Here is an 18,345-nt window from a genome sequence, read left to right as displayed (position 1 = left end):
TAAAGGAAACCGAAGATAAATTTTGAAAGTGAATTCAAGTTCATGGTGAAAAAATAAAAACTTCAATATTTGTTTGTAACATCGTGAAATGTAATGTCATGTGGCTAGGGCCTCCTGTTGGGTAGACCAGTCACCTAGTCCAAGTCTTTTGAGTTGACACCGCTTTGGCAACTTGCGCGGTGATGGGGATGAGATGACAGACTGCAGGAGGCATAGAGGAAGTACATGAGATGTGAGATACAATACTGTGAGAAGAATGTGACAGAGCTGAGAGTTGAAACAAGGTCTGCTGATCTCCTTGTAAGGGCCACTTTTTTTTATGGAAGACAACGTCTGTATTAATAAAAGTAAATTACATAACAAATCTAACTTCTGTTATTTTTAATACATAGTATATTTATAATCATAATAGAAGACAATGACAAAAATTGGAATTGTACAGAAAAATTACTGTTAAGTATCTGAGTTTGTACTGACAAACACGATGCAGCAGAAAAAATAAGATTTGCATCACTGGCCAGATATGCTCCCCTTGTTGCAATTGTACAGCAAGTAAGTTTTCTAGCTGCTTCAAAATTGATCACTCAACTTTTGAGGCAGGCTATAATGTCATAATTCTGGCAGAGACACCAAAGAGTCAGAACAGAACAGAACAGAATGCATAGTGTCTTGAAAAGGGATTATAAGATGAACATCAATATAAGTAAAGTGAGGTTAATGCAGTGTAATTGACTTGAATCAGGTGATGCTGAGGGACTTAAATTAGGAAATGAGACACTAAATGTAGTAGATCAGTGTTGCTGGTTGGGTAGAGAAATAATTGACAATGGAAAAATTAGAGAGAATGTAAAATGCAGATAGCCAAAGGCAAGGAAACCATTTCTGGCAAAGAGGAATGTGTTAACATCAAAATGAGTTTAAGGGTTAGAAAGTCTTTGCTAAGGTATTTGATAGGAGTTAATCTTTTATGGAAGTGAAATGTTGACAATAACTAGTTCAGATAAGAAGAGGAGTTTTTGGAATGTAGTGGTACAGAAAAATGCTGAAGATTAAGTGGATATATTGAATAACTGAACTGGATTGGGGAGAAAGTAAGTTGTGGCACACCTTGATTGAAAGAAAGGGGTGGTTGATAGGGCACATGCTGAAGCATGAAGGAGTTGTCAATTTGGTAACAGAAGGAAATGTGGTGGCTAAGGATTGTAGGGGCAGACCAAGGCATGAATACAGTAAGCATGTTCAAAGGGACGTACATTGTGGTACATAGAAGAGCATTGTACAGGTCAGAATAGCATGGAAAGCTGTAAAAAAATAATCTTCAGACTGAAGACCAGAACAAAAACAGCTTTAGAGAAAGCTTTTGACAATGTTGTAGGGACTATTCTCTGCAGTGGCTTGTTAGCTCAGAGGTTCCTGTCATATGATGCAAGGATGGTGTGAGTTGTGAGTTCCAGTTGTGATGAAGACCAGTGCACCCAAGGTACTTATTTGAATTTAAACTGGAAAAGTATCTTTCTTTCTAAAACAATTTAGTTCAGCTTGATTTGTACTTCAAATCATTGCAAATATTAAGGAGAGTCAAATCAATAAGCTCATATATTTTGCATGGTTTCCTTCAATAATGTCTTATGGAATATTGTTCTAACTCGCTTTTAAGAAAGAAAGTCTTCATTGTTGAGCAAGTGCTGCTAGAATAATATGTGATGCTCACCAACCATCATCTTGGAATCTATCTAAGGAGTTAATAGTGGTGACTACTGTCTCACAGTACATTTATTCACTCGTAAAGTTTGTTGTAAATAATTCACTGCAATTCAAAAGGAATGATTCATGGAACACAAAACTATTTTGAGGGTAGCAAGGATAAAATACAGTAGTGAAAGTTTGTTTACAACTTGTTCAGAAACCAACCTGAAATTATACGAGGTGGTCATGAAAAGTAATGGCTGAGAAGGGAGTGACACAAGGTTTTTGCATCTTGTTGATGTTATTCCATGTGTAAATTGAGCAAGCAGTGATGGAATTCAAGGAGAAATTTGAAAAGGAGGTTAAAGTTCAGGGAGAAGAAATAAATACTTAAAGGTTTGCTTATGACATTGTGATTCTGTCAGATGTCGCAAAGGACTTGGAAGAGCAATTGAATGGAATTTATACTCATAGTGCCTTGAGAAGGGGTTATAAGCTAGATATCAACAAAAGTGAAAGTAGCGTTATGAAATGTATTCAAATTAACTCAGGTGATGCTGAAGGAATTGGAATAGGAAATGAGACACTAAAACTTTAAGATGAGTTTTGCTGTTTGAGCAGTGAAATAACTGGCAATGGCCAAAGTAGAGAGGACATAAAAAGCAGACTGCTATAGCATGAAAAGTATTTCTGAATAAGATGACTTTGTCAGCATCTACTATAAATTTAAGTCAGGAAAACTCCTATGGAAGTATTTGTCTGTCTTCATCTATCCTTGTTTGGAAGTGGAATGTGGATGTTAAGCAGTTCAGGCTAGATGGGAATAGAACCTGTTGATATATGGTGCTACAGAAAAATGCCGAGGATTAGTGGGTAGATTGAGTGACTATTGGAGACATACTGATTCAGACTGAGAAAATAAAAAAACATTATGGCACTACTTGTCTACAAAAGAGGGATTAGTCGATAGAATGCATCCCGAGACACAATGGAATTATCAGTTTGGTAATGGAGAAAAGTGTAGGGCTAAAAGTTATGGAGGGGACCTTTGTGTTTATCAGTTTAACAAGTGTACTATGCATTTGACTTTGCCTGTTGCTTTAATGGTTTAATGAGAATGAAATTATTACTTTATTAATTATTATTACCACTATTATTACAAAATTATGAAAAAGACTGTTAGTTATCCTGAGTGTACTTTTCTCCAGTGACAGATTGTAATTTGTCCATTTTAATTTTCTTAGAAGAATACTCTCTGAATTATCATTATTTTCATTACCTACATGTTGAAAGAACTCATCTGTAAACAATGTGAAAGATGAGTTTCTACTGGCATATAAAATGTTCGTGTAACTTAGACGACTGCATCTGGATTATGTCTTTGACAGTTGTCAGTATTTCAATTGGTGCACACCCTGTCATTTTTAAGGACAAATGCTGCAAAAGAAGTGCTACACAAGGAATTTAAAACCTTGGGTTACAGAGCATCAAGCAACAGGCTGGTTTAGCCAATTTCACTTGCCAACAATTGGATTTTGTTTTCAAGGAATTATTTTAGCTTCATTTATTGACTGCTCAAAAAACTTCACCGTTTTCTTGGGATTGGCTGGATGGTGTTTCCTGGTCACAGTCTGACTATAAATTTCATTTTTTAACTGTATGGCATTTGGTGAAATCTGAATATTTCAGTGGCTCAGTGTCTATTATTATATCTCAATGTTATGTGTTCATTCTCAGGGAGAAAAATTGTCATGACTGAGCTTTCTCTGTGGTAGGGAAAGGTTTAGATTTTGCTCTGATGTCTGAGTGTTTACCAGTCATTGATTTTATAAGATACATTGAACAGGCTATTTATGAAGTACCTTCTAATGCTGCAGAGGAGTTTAGGCAGGAAGCATGTTGTGTTGACTGGGGCACCTTCTCCCAAGATTGATATAACAGCAGCTGAGAGGGGGCTGCTTTATGTTCACTTAGAGTGTATCCATGTGTTGCTATTTTACCCATGGGCAAGGTCAATGCTACAGTGGTGTTGGAAAAACTGGATTATGTTTAAAAAGTGTGGTGCTTACTCTCTGATTCAGCATATCATGGGCTCAGTGCTGACCCTACAAAAAGTGTTGAGAGAAAGACTATCAATCTCCTGAGGAAAATTTTTTGAAAGAAATTTCCACCATTTGACTGTTAATTGCTCATGTATTGTACACAATCATGATTTCAACTTTCTAGTCATTCTCAGGTGGATGTTGAACCATTAAGATACGCCTGATGTACCTTAACAGCCAAACAGCAGAAATTTCTTTCAAAAAATTCTGTGTGGTTCTGGTCCCCCACAAAGGAAAGATCATCCTGAATAAAAGTTCCTTGTTGCAGGAGATTATGAAGAGTCTTAATTCTTACTGTGGGGTCCCCACTAAAGTAGATGAGCACCTAAAGATCTACAAGGGAGGTGTGTTTCTTAGGCCTGTTGTGAGAAACATTCTTGCTATGACATATCATATAGCATAATTCCTTGAAACTCTGTTGAGCTCAATTGTAGGTCGATGTGAGCATCACATTAAGAACCCAGCATATTTCTAACACCAATTAAAGGGATTGCATTTGAATGACTCATATTTTTATTTGCATTCTCTGTCTGAATTGTTATGGTTAATTGATGTTAAGCTTGACACTGAATTAACAGAACTATTTTAACCCCCCCCCCCTTTTCAATATATTTAAAATACTTTTGCTGTTTGGCCTCGTGATAGCAAGAATTTAAATGGCATTTTAGAACATCTGGATTCAGTTCACTTGAATATTCGTTTCAAATTGGAGGTGGGAAGAATGGCTGCGTTCTCTTTCTTGATATGTTGGTCAGGAAAATAGCTGATTGTACATGGGAACATGCAGCTTATAGGTAACCAAATCACACCACTTTCTATTTAAAGGCTGATAGTTGTCACCACCTGGCTCAATGTGAAGGGGTGTTTTATACCTTGGTTCACAGGGGCCTTGTCATTTTAGACCTTAAAGTTAGTCGCAAGAGTTAGGCCATCTCAGAGCCATCTTTTGTCAGAATAGTTATAGTGAAATAATGATAACATGTGCATTGCACTATTGATTGACAACATGTCAGGTGAATGATGATAATGCAGAGGTGGGACCAAAGTTTACAGCCATTTTGCCTTATGCTGGAAGCACTTCCAGAAGGATTTGTCATATTTTGCAGAAATATGATGTGAAATGTATTTTTTGGCCACCATATAAGATTAAGTCTCTTTCGGTTTGTCTAAGGTGGATATTGTATTCCCTGCAGTTGTGGCATATTACGTTTTGTTTAGATTGTCAGGACCAAGGAGAACCATTGTACAGAGCATAGACATCACAAACACTTCCAACAGCTGAGCGGTTGCCTCAGCAATGGTCATCATTTGGAATATAACAACATGGAGATTCTGGAATGCACTCCCAGCTATTGGAATAGTGTTATTAAGGACACCATTGAAATTAAATTCTTCAAATTGAGGTTTTCAGTTCCCTTGCACAGCACTTCCTTGCAGCATTCATGCCTTAGAAATGGTAGGATGTGCATATCTCGAAACATTGACAATTGTCAAAGGTGTAGCCTGGCTGCATTCCTGTATGTTATTTGAACATCTGTGAACACTAGCCTAAGCAGTTCCATAGCTTCATTGTGGTAATATGAATTTGCAAGTGTTCCTGTTTTGCAAATGGATGATACAGTATATCATAATGGTTCCTTATTTCAGGTATTGGAGGATTGTCTATTACTGTCAGTCCTGGTTCTTGAAATTCACAGTGTGCTTCACCATTGTTTTACACATTTCCCAGTTCTTCAAGGTCAAATACCATATTTACTCGAATCTAAACAGCACTTTTTTTCCAGTTTTTGCAATCCAAAAAACCGCCTGCAGCTTAGAATCGAGTGCAAAGTAAGTGGAAGTTCTGAAAAATGGTAGGTGCCGCCACAACTAACTTCTGCCGTCGAATACATGTAGCGCTACACATGCTTGCTTTGCAGGCACAAAGATAAATACTGGTGCCAAAACCTCTGCATCAGTAAATAAATTTAAAAAAAAGGTGGAAGACGAGCTTTTTGTCTCCGCACCGAGTTTCGACCACTGCATTTTCATACATTATCCAACGAAGTAAATACAAATTCCGTATTGTTCATCTTCGAATGTAGCAGCATTTCAATGTACTACTAAAATCCGACTGGGAAGACTGGGGTTTTTGTCAATATGGCCAACTCTACGTTCTGAATTTTTACCTACCTGTGAGAAGAGATGGTTGCTAATAGGAACCTGATGAAATATGAATCACATGCAGTATTCTCTTCACCATAAGAATAATATGAAAATAAACATTCTGCCATGTATTCTTTCGTGTTTGCTGCTATCTCATTTAAATCCTGTGTGCCTAATAAACTACGAAACTAGAGTGAGAAAACAGCAAACGAAGGATATACATATCATGTCATGTTTATATTGGTATTATTCTTATGCCTAATACATTCAGAAATGAAGCACGGAAATTGACTAGATTTTTAAATCTAAGATGACTCTAATTTCTGTGCAGATTGTAATGTACTAAAGAGGCGTCTGCAAAGATTTTCGAATGGAGAAAAATTTTCGCTAAACTCTCATTCAGAACATCTTCTATCATACACAGTCTATTAGGTTCTTGTTGATCATTATCAAAGAAAGCAGCAATGTAAGTAACAACAAATAGCAGTCTCTTGCCATTGTTTCACTAATGAGACAATTCCTCTCTTCTTCTTCTTCTTCTTCTTCTTTTTTTTTCCATTGTAAGCGGCGGTAGTGCGCACAAAAGCAAGCCATGCCGCGAGCGGCGACAGGCCATAAACACTCATTATCAGAATGCGGCAAACAATGCATGACACAGTACAGTAATGCATTCTCAGCATAGAGTGACGTAAACACCTATAACAAAGAGAACGGCACTTATGAGATCAAAGAAAAATAAGCAATCAATTCAAACCAGACGAAGCACGTGAAAAAGGAAGGGTACCCATATAAATACGGACAGAGCGCCTGACGCACAGCAATGGCTACCTGGTAAAGCGTAACTGCTAAGCTTACGACTCGAACCAAACTACTGTAGCTGTATCGTCATTCATTCGACCTAAATTGTGTCTCATATTAAAATGCACCAACTTTGTTTCGATTTGGAGGTGCGGCCTAAAACTTTTCTCTCCCCTTGAATTTCGAGTCTCAAATTTCAGGTGCGGCTTAGATTCGAGGAATTTTTTTTTCCTTGATTCCGAGTCTCATTTTTCAGGTGCGGCTTAGATTCGAGTAAATACGGTATGTTTTATAAGATCTGCTTCCAACTACCATCATTATTTCCAGATGTCTGCAATCTGAGGATACATGCATTTTTTTTATTGTTTGATGAAACATAATTACAGTTTCTAATGCAAAAAGGGTAATTTTCATCCTGGACCTTTTTTTTACATTAGAAAGGTGCAATGTTGATTGTTTAACTGCCATTTAAAACAGTGCTATTGTAAACAAGAGAGATAAAGAAAATGAAGCCAATGAAAGTAAAATGTTGTCTGAGGTGTCATCATTTGTGTATGAGAACGTGACTGTATAGCTAAAAAAGTAAATTCAATAGTATTCCTTGTTCAGCATTTAGATGTGGACACTGATACCAGCATGACCTCATGGCTCATTGTGAGATTAGTGTAAACTGCAGCAAACTCATTTCCAGCATGACAGGTAATGGTGTTAACTGAAAAGAGTTCTCATTTCTTACAGCCTTTATAAGTATCAGTGTCTTATGAATATTAAAGAACCAGTAGGTTACAAGCAACATTATTGGATATAAATGTGGAAATGACAGCTTTTTACAAATTATCAGCTTTCCTGGTAATTTAATCATGATCCCTTTAGATTGTGCACAAATACCATGCAGACATTAATGTACATTTTGACTTATTCCACTCTCCTGAATAATTATCAAAATGTTGGCATCTGTGCAGCATCATGAATGAGTGAATGAACATGGTGAACCTCCTATGAGCGATTTTGTTACCCTTTTTTGTCTCCACACCTTCAATAGATCATCAGTGAAGAAACATTTGCTATTTAAAACATAGTTATTTATTATATTTTTATCAGAACATTTAGCTGCTCCTTTTTCCCATCATCATTGGGCTGCTGCTTAGTGTATTTATCAGCAAATCTGAGTAAATTGAGTTAGTCACTAATTTGATCATTACTATATGCATTGGACTATTAATCAGAAAATATGCATGAGAATAATTGTGACTGACAGCACCACAAGTTTCAGACAATATCCTTGTACAATGTGCAATGAGTGACACCCGAAATATGTGCTGACAGTAACTTTCATTCAACAGCAAAAATTAGATGACTTTGTCAGTATGAAAAGGTCTGACTTTATCAGTGATATGCTAGTTTATCATGCTGTATAGAAGAACATACATAGTTAGTGCACCTTATATTTTGAGTGAAGTCCCTTAGTTGTGCTTTATTACTTTGCTGTCAAAATAAATATCATCTTAAGATGATAATTGTTTACTTTGTTTTATGTACTTTCAAGCCCATGAAGTGCAAAGTTTCAAAACTTTATTAATCCTAGTCCCAAATTGTATAAGTTATGGAATACCAGAGTCTCTGGTAAGTAGTCAAATATTATGAGAGCTTTATTTTTAATTTGTGTTGCCTTGTAAAGTGTATTACGTTTTGAATAATTTTCTCTCTAATCTTTCAGATGTGGTGAAGGGAGAATATTGTCACATGATGGAAATGCTTGTATAGACCACAATGAATGTTTGAATATGCCTTGTCTGAATGGAGGTACTTGTATAAACCAGGAACCTGATCTCCGTTATAGTTGCGTGTGTCCAAAAAAATATGGTGGTGTAAACTGTGAGATGTTGCAAGAGGAACTAACAATAAAACTGGGCACAGATGCAGTTGTGGCCTTCTTTGTTTGTATTATTGTTATCTTATGTAAGTTACCATTTACGTTATCTCGATATTGCTTAAGCTACCGACAAATTATGACTTGGATGATACAGTATTTTATTTTATTTTTTAAGATTGTCATGTAATCCAGTGCTACAATGCCATCTGTGAACATACTGATTTTCTGAGACAGATTGCATGTACTTCTCAGCTGTAACTACAGGACCATGCTATGTTTTTCTGTAGTCGATTTTTACACTTCATAGGTTTTAGTACAAATATCCAAATTAAGAACTTGTGACTGCTGTTACGGTACTAACAAAATGTCTCTAGCATTTTGTCTTGCATTCAATATCATGCAACTTGTGTGACATTTTTTGAGGTCAGCAGACCATAGCTCATTGATGAAAACCCTCTTACTTCTATAGTGGTAGTTTTACTGCTGCTACATTCAAATTACAGATTTTCTTGGATTTGTAAAACTATGATTGCCAAAGTGGTTTCTGTAGTAACCAAGTAACACATGAAACTGATACAGATAACACAAATATGACTTTATTATTTTTATTCATAAACCTCTGAACAGTAATGGAAATAAGCCTCTCTTGAAACCACACGTAACAAGACACAGAACAACTGATGTCAGCATTACAACTGGATGAACATAGAGTGAGATAGTCAGTGCCGAAGCAAGCACCCAGGTGATGGAGGAGCTGCCAGTGGCCTGATGAGAGACACATCCATCATGTGCAGAGCAGCGACAGCCAGCGCCAGTGGAAGGGGTGGAACAAGGTGCCGGGCAGGCACTAAAGCATGGCTGCAGAAGGTGGAAGAGTGTGCATGGCTGCTGGCTATGAAGCATCTCAGCTGGGCTCTGCTGCCTCATAGGCATGAAGTGTTCCAAGTGCTCAGAAAATGGAGGAAGGCATCGTCCAGTGAGGAATCCACAAAAGACCTTTTCATTTGACACTTGAACATATGCAGGAGTCATTTTGACTTGTCATTTGACTGAGAGTGGAATGGTGGAGCTGTAACGTGATGAATACCATGACAGGAACTAAACAATTGAAAGCTTAGAGAAACAAACTGGGGCCCATTATTGGAAACTAAGGTAGAAGGCAATCCCTCAATAGAAAAGCTATCAAAAAGCATACGAATTGTGACCTCAGTTGAGGTCAACGCATACTGCAGAATCTAAGGAAACCAGGAAAATGCATCCACAACCAAGAGACTATAGGAATTCAAGAAGGGACCCACAAAGTCTACACAAATGTGTTTGCATAGTTGGTGGGGAGCAGTCCAGGGGAACAGTCCCACTCTGGGAGTTACCTGGCACACTGCTGACAAGCTGTGACAAAACCAGCAATTTCACCATCAATTCCTGGCCAAAAAACATGTCTTCTAGCTAACAGTTCAGTGTGCAAAATTTCCCAATTGCCCTGGAGAAGGTGTAGAACCTCATGCAGTAATGCAGCAGAAATGACTGCTCTGGGACCATAGAGACAATACTGTAAGGAAAAATAATTCCTCAGACGGTCTGCAGCCCAACCCCATGGTTTATCTGGCTTGCCCTATTCAACAGACCAAGTCACCTAGTGGGGAACATGGTCAGCAGCAACTCCAGGTGCTATGCTCGAGGTAGTTATTGGGAAACCCTCAACCACAGCCTGCTTTTCAATGTCAAGATGGAAGCAAAGGATTTATTCATGGTCAAAGTCAGGATTAGGACCCACAGGAAGGTGTGACAAGGCATCCACATTGGTATGATTAGGCATAGCACCCAGAATTTTAAGCAGTTTGCTGCCTTGTCAGGCAAGAAAATGGGAGGGTTGAATATGGAAACCAAGGGTTTTTGGTCAGTAATAAGATGAAACTTTGAGCCATACAAAAAACATAAAATTTCCAGAGAGCATAGCCTATGGTAAGAGCTTCTCTCTCCACCTGAGAGTAATGCTGCTGGGCCAAAGTGAGAGATTTAGAAACAGAAGCAACAAGTAATTTAGGTACAGAGAGAATGTAGCTAAACAAGGGGCAAAGAGCAGTTTGGATTTCAACATTTGAAAAGCATGTTCACAGTCCCAGCTCCAGGAGAAAGGTACATTCTTGCATAACAAGGCATGCAATGGGAGGGCCAATGTGGCCACCTCCAGCAGGAATTTATAGTAGTGGGCCATCTAACCTAAGAAGGTCTGAAGCTCCTTCATGGATTAGGGGCAGGGTGTAGACATAACAGTGAGGTGATCTGGTAGAGAGCAAAAACCATTCTACAAGACTTCAAACACCAAATAAACAAGGGAAGGTTGAAAAAGCTGAGATTTTGTGAGGTTACACTGTAAACAGTTGCTCTAAAATCATTGGAAAAAAGCAGATACAATTCAGACATATCAATTTTAGAAACGTACTGGCGACCCAAAATTTTCAACAACAGTTCCTCTTGGGGTGGAAGAGGATATGTATCCACAACCAACTGCATGTTGACTTGTCCTGAAGTTGCCACAGAGGCGAAGTTCCACTGATGACTTCCAACCAGATGACCAGATGAGACTACCATTCACTAGCCATAACAGGTTGTACCACCCATAGAGATTGAAGTCTGCTCAGTTCTTTTTTCACTTGATGTTTTAGGGCAACAGGAATGGAAAATGCACGACAAAAGTGAGAATGAGCCATGGATTTCAAAAAATATGAGCAGAAAATTTGTAAACATACCCTATACCTTCTGAAAACAAGTATGAAAACTCCAAACAATGTATTTTATATTGAGAATATGGTACCTGATCAGCCACAAGGTGAACTGCATCACTGATAGAAAATCCAAGTCCCTGAAATGCATCCATCCCGAACAAGTTCCCAACAGCAACATCAGCAACCACCAAAAATGTAATGGAATGAACCACTGTCTTGTAAGACAAGGAGGCCATAAATTGTCCAAACAACACAATGTTCTGTTTGTTACAACTGACCTCCTCCATGTGATCTGCTTCAACAGAAGTGAGCCTAAACTCACATAGGTTTGAGATTTCAATAACATTACTCCAGCACCTGTGTCAGCCTGTGGCTGGAGCACTTGGCAAACAACACGTAACTCAATAAACAACTTGGGAGTAGTCACAAGCATTGGAGCCACATAGTTTATGCCCATATCCATATCCTGGGCAATCTTCAGCAAATGACATGTGGACACTATGTGGCCTTGCTTCTGGAAAGCATTACAAGTAGCCCAGCACTTAGGGCATGCAGAAAATTCATGCTGGACAAAACAGAAAGGAGATGACAGTAACAGAGAATGCTGACACTGGTGCTGTGGAGGTCAAGGCTGCTTGGGCCAGCCTTGGTCTGCTTGGCACTGGGCCCACATGTTTACCACCACCACTGCTGCTTCCTTGTGCAAGCTACCAGTTGTCCTAGTGGGCACATCTTGTGACACTACTGCCGTATTGCCCACATTTTAATTTGGTTCATTGCTGCCTGAGAAACTTCAGAAGATTGTACTATTTGCAAAACCTTTGTCAACAGGGGTTTTTCACATAGTAAAGCCTTCGGGCGCACTTCCTTGTCCAGAGCTAAAAAGATAATCATGTTGTGCACCATAGAATTTGCATAAGAATCATTATAGAAATCAGTAATGAGTTGACACTTATGGCTGAGGCCATGAAGTTTCGCTGCCCAGGTCCTGTATTACTCGTTTGATTTCTTGTGGCACCACTATGACATGCATTTGTTTGCAATGCTAGTTAGACAGTAAACTGTGCATGTGATCAAAAGTAAGAGTTCCCAGTTCTTGTAAAGGAGCAGACAGACACAGTAATTGATACATTTTAGAGACTCCATGAGAGCAAGAAGGTTTTGGACAAATTTGAGTCACACTGAAAGCCAAAAAATGCTATCTGAGTCATTTTTTGGAAACTTCGCAATCTGTGGCTTACTCATCATGTTGAGGAAAAGTGTGTGGATGTATCAGTGGAATGGTGCCCTCTCTGTTAAAGGAAGCTGACAAAGTGGTTCCTGCTGAACTAAGCTGTTCAGTGAGGGCTGGCAGCATGGTGTCCATAATGATTGGCGTGATGAAACTGCACTTAAAGACTGCACATGCAGAAACCATCCCATCGTCATCACCAGTCATGTAGCAACAAAGTAATACACGAAACAGATTCAAGTAACACAAATATGGCTTTATTCATAAACCTCTGAACAATAATGGAAATAAGCCTTTTGTGAATACACATGATGTGAGCAGTACAGCTGGATGAACATAGAGGGAGAGTCAGAGCTGCTCCGCACATATATATGTGTGAGTCAGTGGCAGAAAGTATGGCAGAGACATGCCATGTGCATGCACTCCACAGGCGACCTCTGGTGGTTGGACCATGCTGATACTGTTTGGGGTCGATTCAAGCACACACACGTGGTGACTTCACACTTGGCACAGTCACACTCACATGCACTAGAAGCAAGATACAGCATTTTCATTGATAATGTGTGTTACTGGAAGGTTGTGTTACCCATTTTGTATGTCATAAGTTCAGAAGCCATCTGTTTTATACCACATGAAGAACCATCACAAACCTAACACATTACTTCACAGTTGTTTTTGAATTTGAAGCCCATAAATATCTGTATTTCATGTTTCATTGCCTTCAGTTACAAAAAAATTAATGTTAATAATTTGAGCTGCTTACTATTTAGGAAGTGTGTGGTTCCATTTCTAGAAGGGACGTGTAATACTCATATGTTCCACCTAAGGGCCACTAGATCTGCATTTCATAAATATACAGAATAGTCCCATTTCTTGTGGGCAGTCTTGTAGATCTGATCTTGTGAATATGACAATAACCTGCGTTGATGATGCACTATGAGGAAATGATGTTGAATGTGCAGCGGGAGCTCACTAGCTTTAGTCAGCACAAACACTGGCTATGAGCTGGTCTTGTATGGTTACAACCTCATGATGTATAGAATATGTGATCGTAATATACAAAGTTTGTGCTGGACTGTGAGTGTTGTTAATCCAACCAATGCAATATGACAGCATTGTAAAACTGGAATAGTTATGTAATGTCTTCTTCCAACACTTGTGACTATATGCTCAAGGACATTCTGCACTTGTTTCCTTGCTTCCAGATCCCCCTCATACATAGTAACTGATAAAGTGTGCCATCAGAAAGAAGGCCTCAAAATCTCACTGATTCTCTAGCACTTGGAGTAATGTCCTACTTTTGCAATGCATGTTTGCAGTAAATGATATGTAAAATATCCCAACAGAGCTTCCCTGAATCAGTATCTAAGAATTTGGCACAACAAGAGTAAGCAGACAAAGAAGAGACAATGTACTTGAAAGTTCCACTGAAGGAAGTTTCTGAGACTAATATCCCTCACAGTGGGGTCATTATCCTTTCAAAAATTGAAAAAATATGCTTTTATAGGAGAGCCTACTGTATAGATGTCACCAGGAATGTCAGGTTATCAGTGATGGAATGATATCTCCTCAGCTAATTCTGGAACCAAACTAAGGAGCTCACTAGATTTGTGAGGCCAGATAAGATGATAGCTTACTCACTGCTCTGATATCTTTTCTATGTAGCTGTTGAGGGCAACACTATGATAACTACTTGGATATTTACTGTTCTTATATGGTTTTATGGGAGACGTGAATATTGCATTGTGTCACAAGTTGGAGAAGTGTCTTTGTTCTTGATCAAATTGAACAGGTTATGGAGGATTTTCATAGCATTCCATCATAGGTGCTGCAGCATGGTGTAGTACAACAACCAGGTGTCTTACTAAAAATTAGACGAAACTGGCTCCAGATCTTACACTGCAAAGGAACTGTTATAAAGTAGCTCATTGCTTTAAACAGATATACAAACGGCCTCTTATCAATGATGACTCTGTGGTGATGTAAGACTGTATCCTATTGCCATTAGTTGTCACTTGGTCAGTATGTTTTGTGTGCATTTTATCTCTTGTGTTCTTATGGAGGCTACCATTTTACACTATACTTGAAGTTCTCTAGGACATAGGTTGTCTGCAGATTTTGGAATGACTGTATTACCAGCTAGGTGAAAATAGTCATAATGTGATCCACCCATACCTGGATAGTCATGAGGTTCAAGCACAGTAGTTATGCGTACAGCATCTAGTTACCCTTTGTTTGGGCTCCTCTCAGTCTACAGTCTGAATTCCTTAGCAATTTGTTACTGGAGAGCACATTGCCAGGTACACCCCAGAGAGCAACATCTGCTGGGGAAGGTGAGCATATCAAGAGATATGTTTGTTGATACAAAGACCTCAACTGTTCCACTCCTAGGAAATTTTGTGTAAGATCCCCTAGCACATTGTGTGCATTAAAATTAACGTTCTGGAACATACAATTATATTTTCTGATTGTCCACAAAAACAAACTATCATAGTTCCTGATCAAAATTAATGTAAAACCAAGTATTACTGCGCTGTTGTACACGTATGTTGCAATTTTAACACACACATAAAAAAAAAAGTTTTCCATCACCATGGTTCCGAGATGCTGGAACCTGTACAGAAAATTGGAAAAGAGATCAACATAAACATCATTTCTGCCCTTTTTATTGCTCATGAAAATCACACGAAGGTTGCACCACCATAAAGCGAGACCTTCAGAGGCGGTGCCCCCGATTGCTGTACACACTGGTACATCTAATACCCAGTAGCACATCCTCATGTATTGATGTATGCCTGTATTCGTCATGGCATACTATCCACAAGTTCATCAAGGCACTGTTGGTCCAGATTGTCCCACTCCTCAATGGCGATTCGGCGTAGATCCGTCAGAGTGTTTGGTGGGTTGCGTCATCCATAAACAGCCCTTTTCAATCTATCCCAGGTATGTCCGATAGGGTTCATGTCTGGGGAACGCCTGGTCACTCTAGTCGAATGATGTTTTTATCCTGAAGGAAGTCATTTGCAAGATGTGGACGATGGGGGTGCAAATTGTCGGCCATGAAGATGAATGTCTTGCCAATATGCTGCCGATATGGTTCCACTATCAGTCAGAAGATGGTATTCACTTATCATACAGCCGTTATGGTGCCTTCCATGACCACAAGCAGCATACGTCGACCCCATGTAATGCCACCCCAAAATGGCAGAGAACCTCCACCATGCTACACTTGCTGGACAGTGTGTCTAAGGTGTTCAGCCTGACCGGGTTGCCTCCAAGCACATCTCCGATGATTGTCTGGTTGAAGGCGTATGCGACACTCATCAGTGAAGAGAATGTGATGCCAATCCTGAGCAGTCCATTTGGCTTGTTGTTGAGCCCATCTGTACAATGCTGCATGGTGTCATGGTTGCAAAGATGGACCTCGCCATGGACGTTGGGAGTCAAGTTGCACATCATACAGCCTATTGCACACATTTTGAGTTGTAGTACGACGTCTTGTTGCTGCACAAAAAGCATTACTAAAAATGGTGGATTTGCTGTCACAGTTCCTCCAAGCCATAATCCATAGGTAGCGGTCATCTACGGCAGTAGTAGCCCTTGGGCGGCCTGAGAAATGGATGTCATTGACAGTTCCTGTCTCTCTGTATCTCCTCCATCTCCGAACAACATTGCTTTGGTTCACTCCGAGATACCTGGACACTTCTGTTGTTGAGAACCCTTCCTGGCACAAAGTAACAATGAAACTGCACTATTGGCCATCTAGGCATGGTTGAATTACAGACAGCACGAACCATGTACCTCCTTTCTGGTGGAAGTACTGGACCTGATCAGCTGTTGGACCTTCTCCATCTAATAGGCACTGCTTATGCATGGTTGTTTACATATTTGGATGGGTTTAGTGACATCTCTGAACAGTCAAAGGGACTGTGTCTGTGATACAATATCCACAGTCAATGTCTGTCTTCAGGAGTTCTGGGAACTGGGGTGATGCAAAACTTTTTTTGATGTGTGTATTAAAACTTTCACCACCTTGTGCATCATAGTTGATGCACACCAGTTTTTCCGTTTTTGCCATGAGCATCATATTTAATCACATGGGGGTTCTTGAGTATTTGCCTATGGTGCATATACAGTCACACCTGCATTGGAATCAAATGAGTTTCACATTATACCGGCCAGTTGTAAAAGTATTGTGATGTTGGTTTTGTAGTGGCAGGAATGGATGACAGGCAGTTGTTACCTGTTTACGATGTAACATCAGTACATGTTCCTTGCTGGCACAGATATTTTTTTTTACTTATGTGGCAATGTGTAGTGCTTGTTTTCAGTAAGATTTTGTAGATGTTCGGCGAAAAATTGACTCACAAGAGGAGAGAATCTGAAAATGGTTGGAGGAGTTGATTTCTGTGATGAATCACTCTTTGGAAGCGGTAGTGATTGTGACCCAGATTACCATGATCATTCCCTGAGTGGGAGTAGTAGTGAAGATGAAGTAGTGGTAATTCCTTTGAAGAAACAAAAGGTACATGTGAAAGTTACAAATAATATATCTACAGTTGGGAAAACAAAGTTTCGTCTTCCACTGATGAAGACAGTGAAAGTGAGCTGTCATCTGAAGAGATCTCTTGTACTGATGGGCTCCCTACTTCCTGAATAAAACCTAAACCTCTTTTTTTTTTCTTTTTACTGTGGAGTAAGCAATGCACTTTTGGACAATCTACCTGCAAATATCCATCCCATTGATGTTTACAATGTTTTACTTGATGAAGAAATGTGCAATTTCATAGTGAATGAAACAAACAATACTGAGCAAAAGATTGTTAGTGAAATAGCTGCAGAAACATTATCACCATCATCCAGACTGACTTTGTGGAGTGATATCCGCGTTGTTGATTAGAGAAAATTTATGGGGCTTATGTTGTGGGTGGGGCCTGGAGGATTATTAGTATCAGAATCTACTTTACAAAAACCAGGTGTCTTCTGTTATGTCCCAAAATATGTTTTATTCTCTCCTCAGTTGCATACATTTTTGTGACAATGAAAACATAGATGAACATGACAAGGTGTTCAAAATTAGGAAGCTTGTGGATCATCTGTTTGTATTGATGAAACAATGGTTCCATTTTGTGGAAGGTTATGATTTCATCAGTATGTTCCTGGAAAATGTTTTAAGTATGGAGAGAAATTATCCCAAGTGTGTGCTGTAGATGGATATACTTGGAATGTTAAAGCGTATCGTGGAAAAGAAGTTAATGCTGTAGATGTAACAATGGCGGCCATTTTAGAATTAATCAATTCACTTTCAAATTCTGGAAGGACCCTCTTTGTAGATAATTTTTACACTGTTGTGAACTTGGTGCACATTCTTCTATGAACACAAACTCATCTGGTGGGAACACTCCACGCAAAAAGAAGGGTAGATCTCAAAACTATCACCACGAAAAAGTTGACGAATGGTAAATGGTGGTTGTGGAAAGCAACTCAAAGGTAGTTGTTGGAAAGTGGTGTGACAAGAGTGATGTCATTTTTTTGACAACCAAACATAAACCTGAGCTTGTGGCAGTGAAAACGAGGAGAGGTGGATTGAAAAAACCAAATGCAACTGTGGATTACAATGTAGCAAAACCCTTCATTGATCTTTCAGATCAAAAGAAAACCTATGACTCATGCTTGTGGAAGTGGTACCACAAAGTGGCCTTTGAATTACTAATCAATACTACTCTTGTAAATGCTCATACTTTGTTCAAATTACAAAACAAAAAATGGGTATCATTGCTTTCC

At 39.0% G+C, this 18,345-nt stretch overlaps 1 protein-coding gene across 1 annotated transcript in view; it reads left to right on the top strand.

Annotated features, from left to right (window-relative positions):
* Positions 1-18,345, top strand: part of LOC126088338 (neural-cadherin-like) — a 296,369-nt gene that overhangs the window by 215,161 nt on the left and 62,863 nt on the right. The window contains exon 19 of the mRNA XM_049906473.1: positions 8,449-8,690. Coding sequence (XP_049762430.1) covers positions 8,449-8,690 — 242 coding nt within the window. The remainder of the gene's footprint in view (positions 1-8,448; positions 8,691-18,345) is intronic.

The sequence above is a fragment of the Schistocerca cancellata genome, chromosome 6 (genome assembly GCF_023864275.1).
Source record: "Schistocerca cancellata isolate TAMUIC-IGC-003103 chromosome 6, iqSchCanc2.1, whole genome shotgun sequence".
Lineage (NCBI taxonomy): Eukaryota > Metazoa > Arthropoda > Insecta > Orthoptera > Acrididae > Schistocerca > Schistocerca cancellata.
Note: the sequence above shows the minus strand (reverse complement) of the source record. Positions and strands in the feature narration are given on the sequence as shown.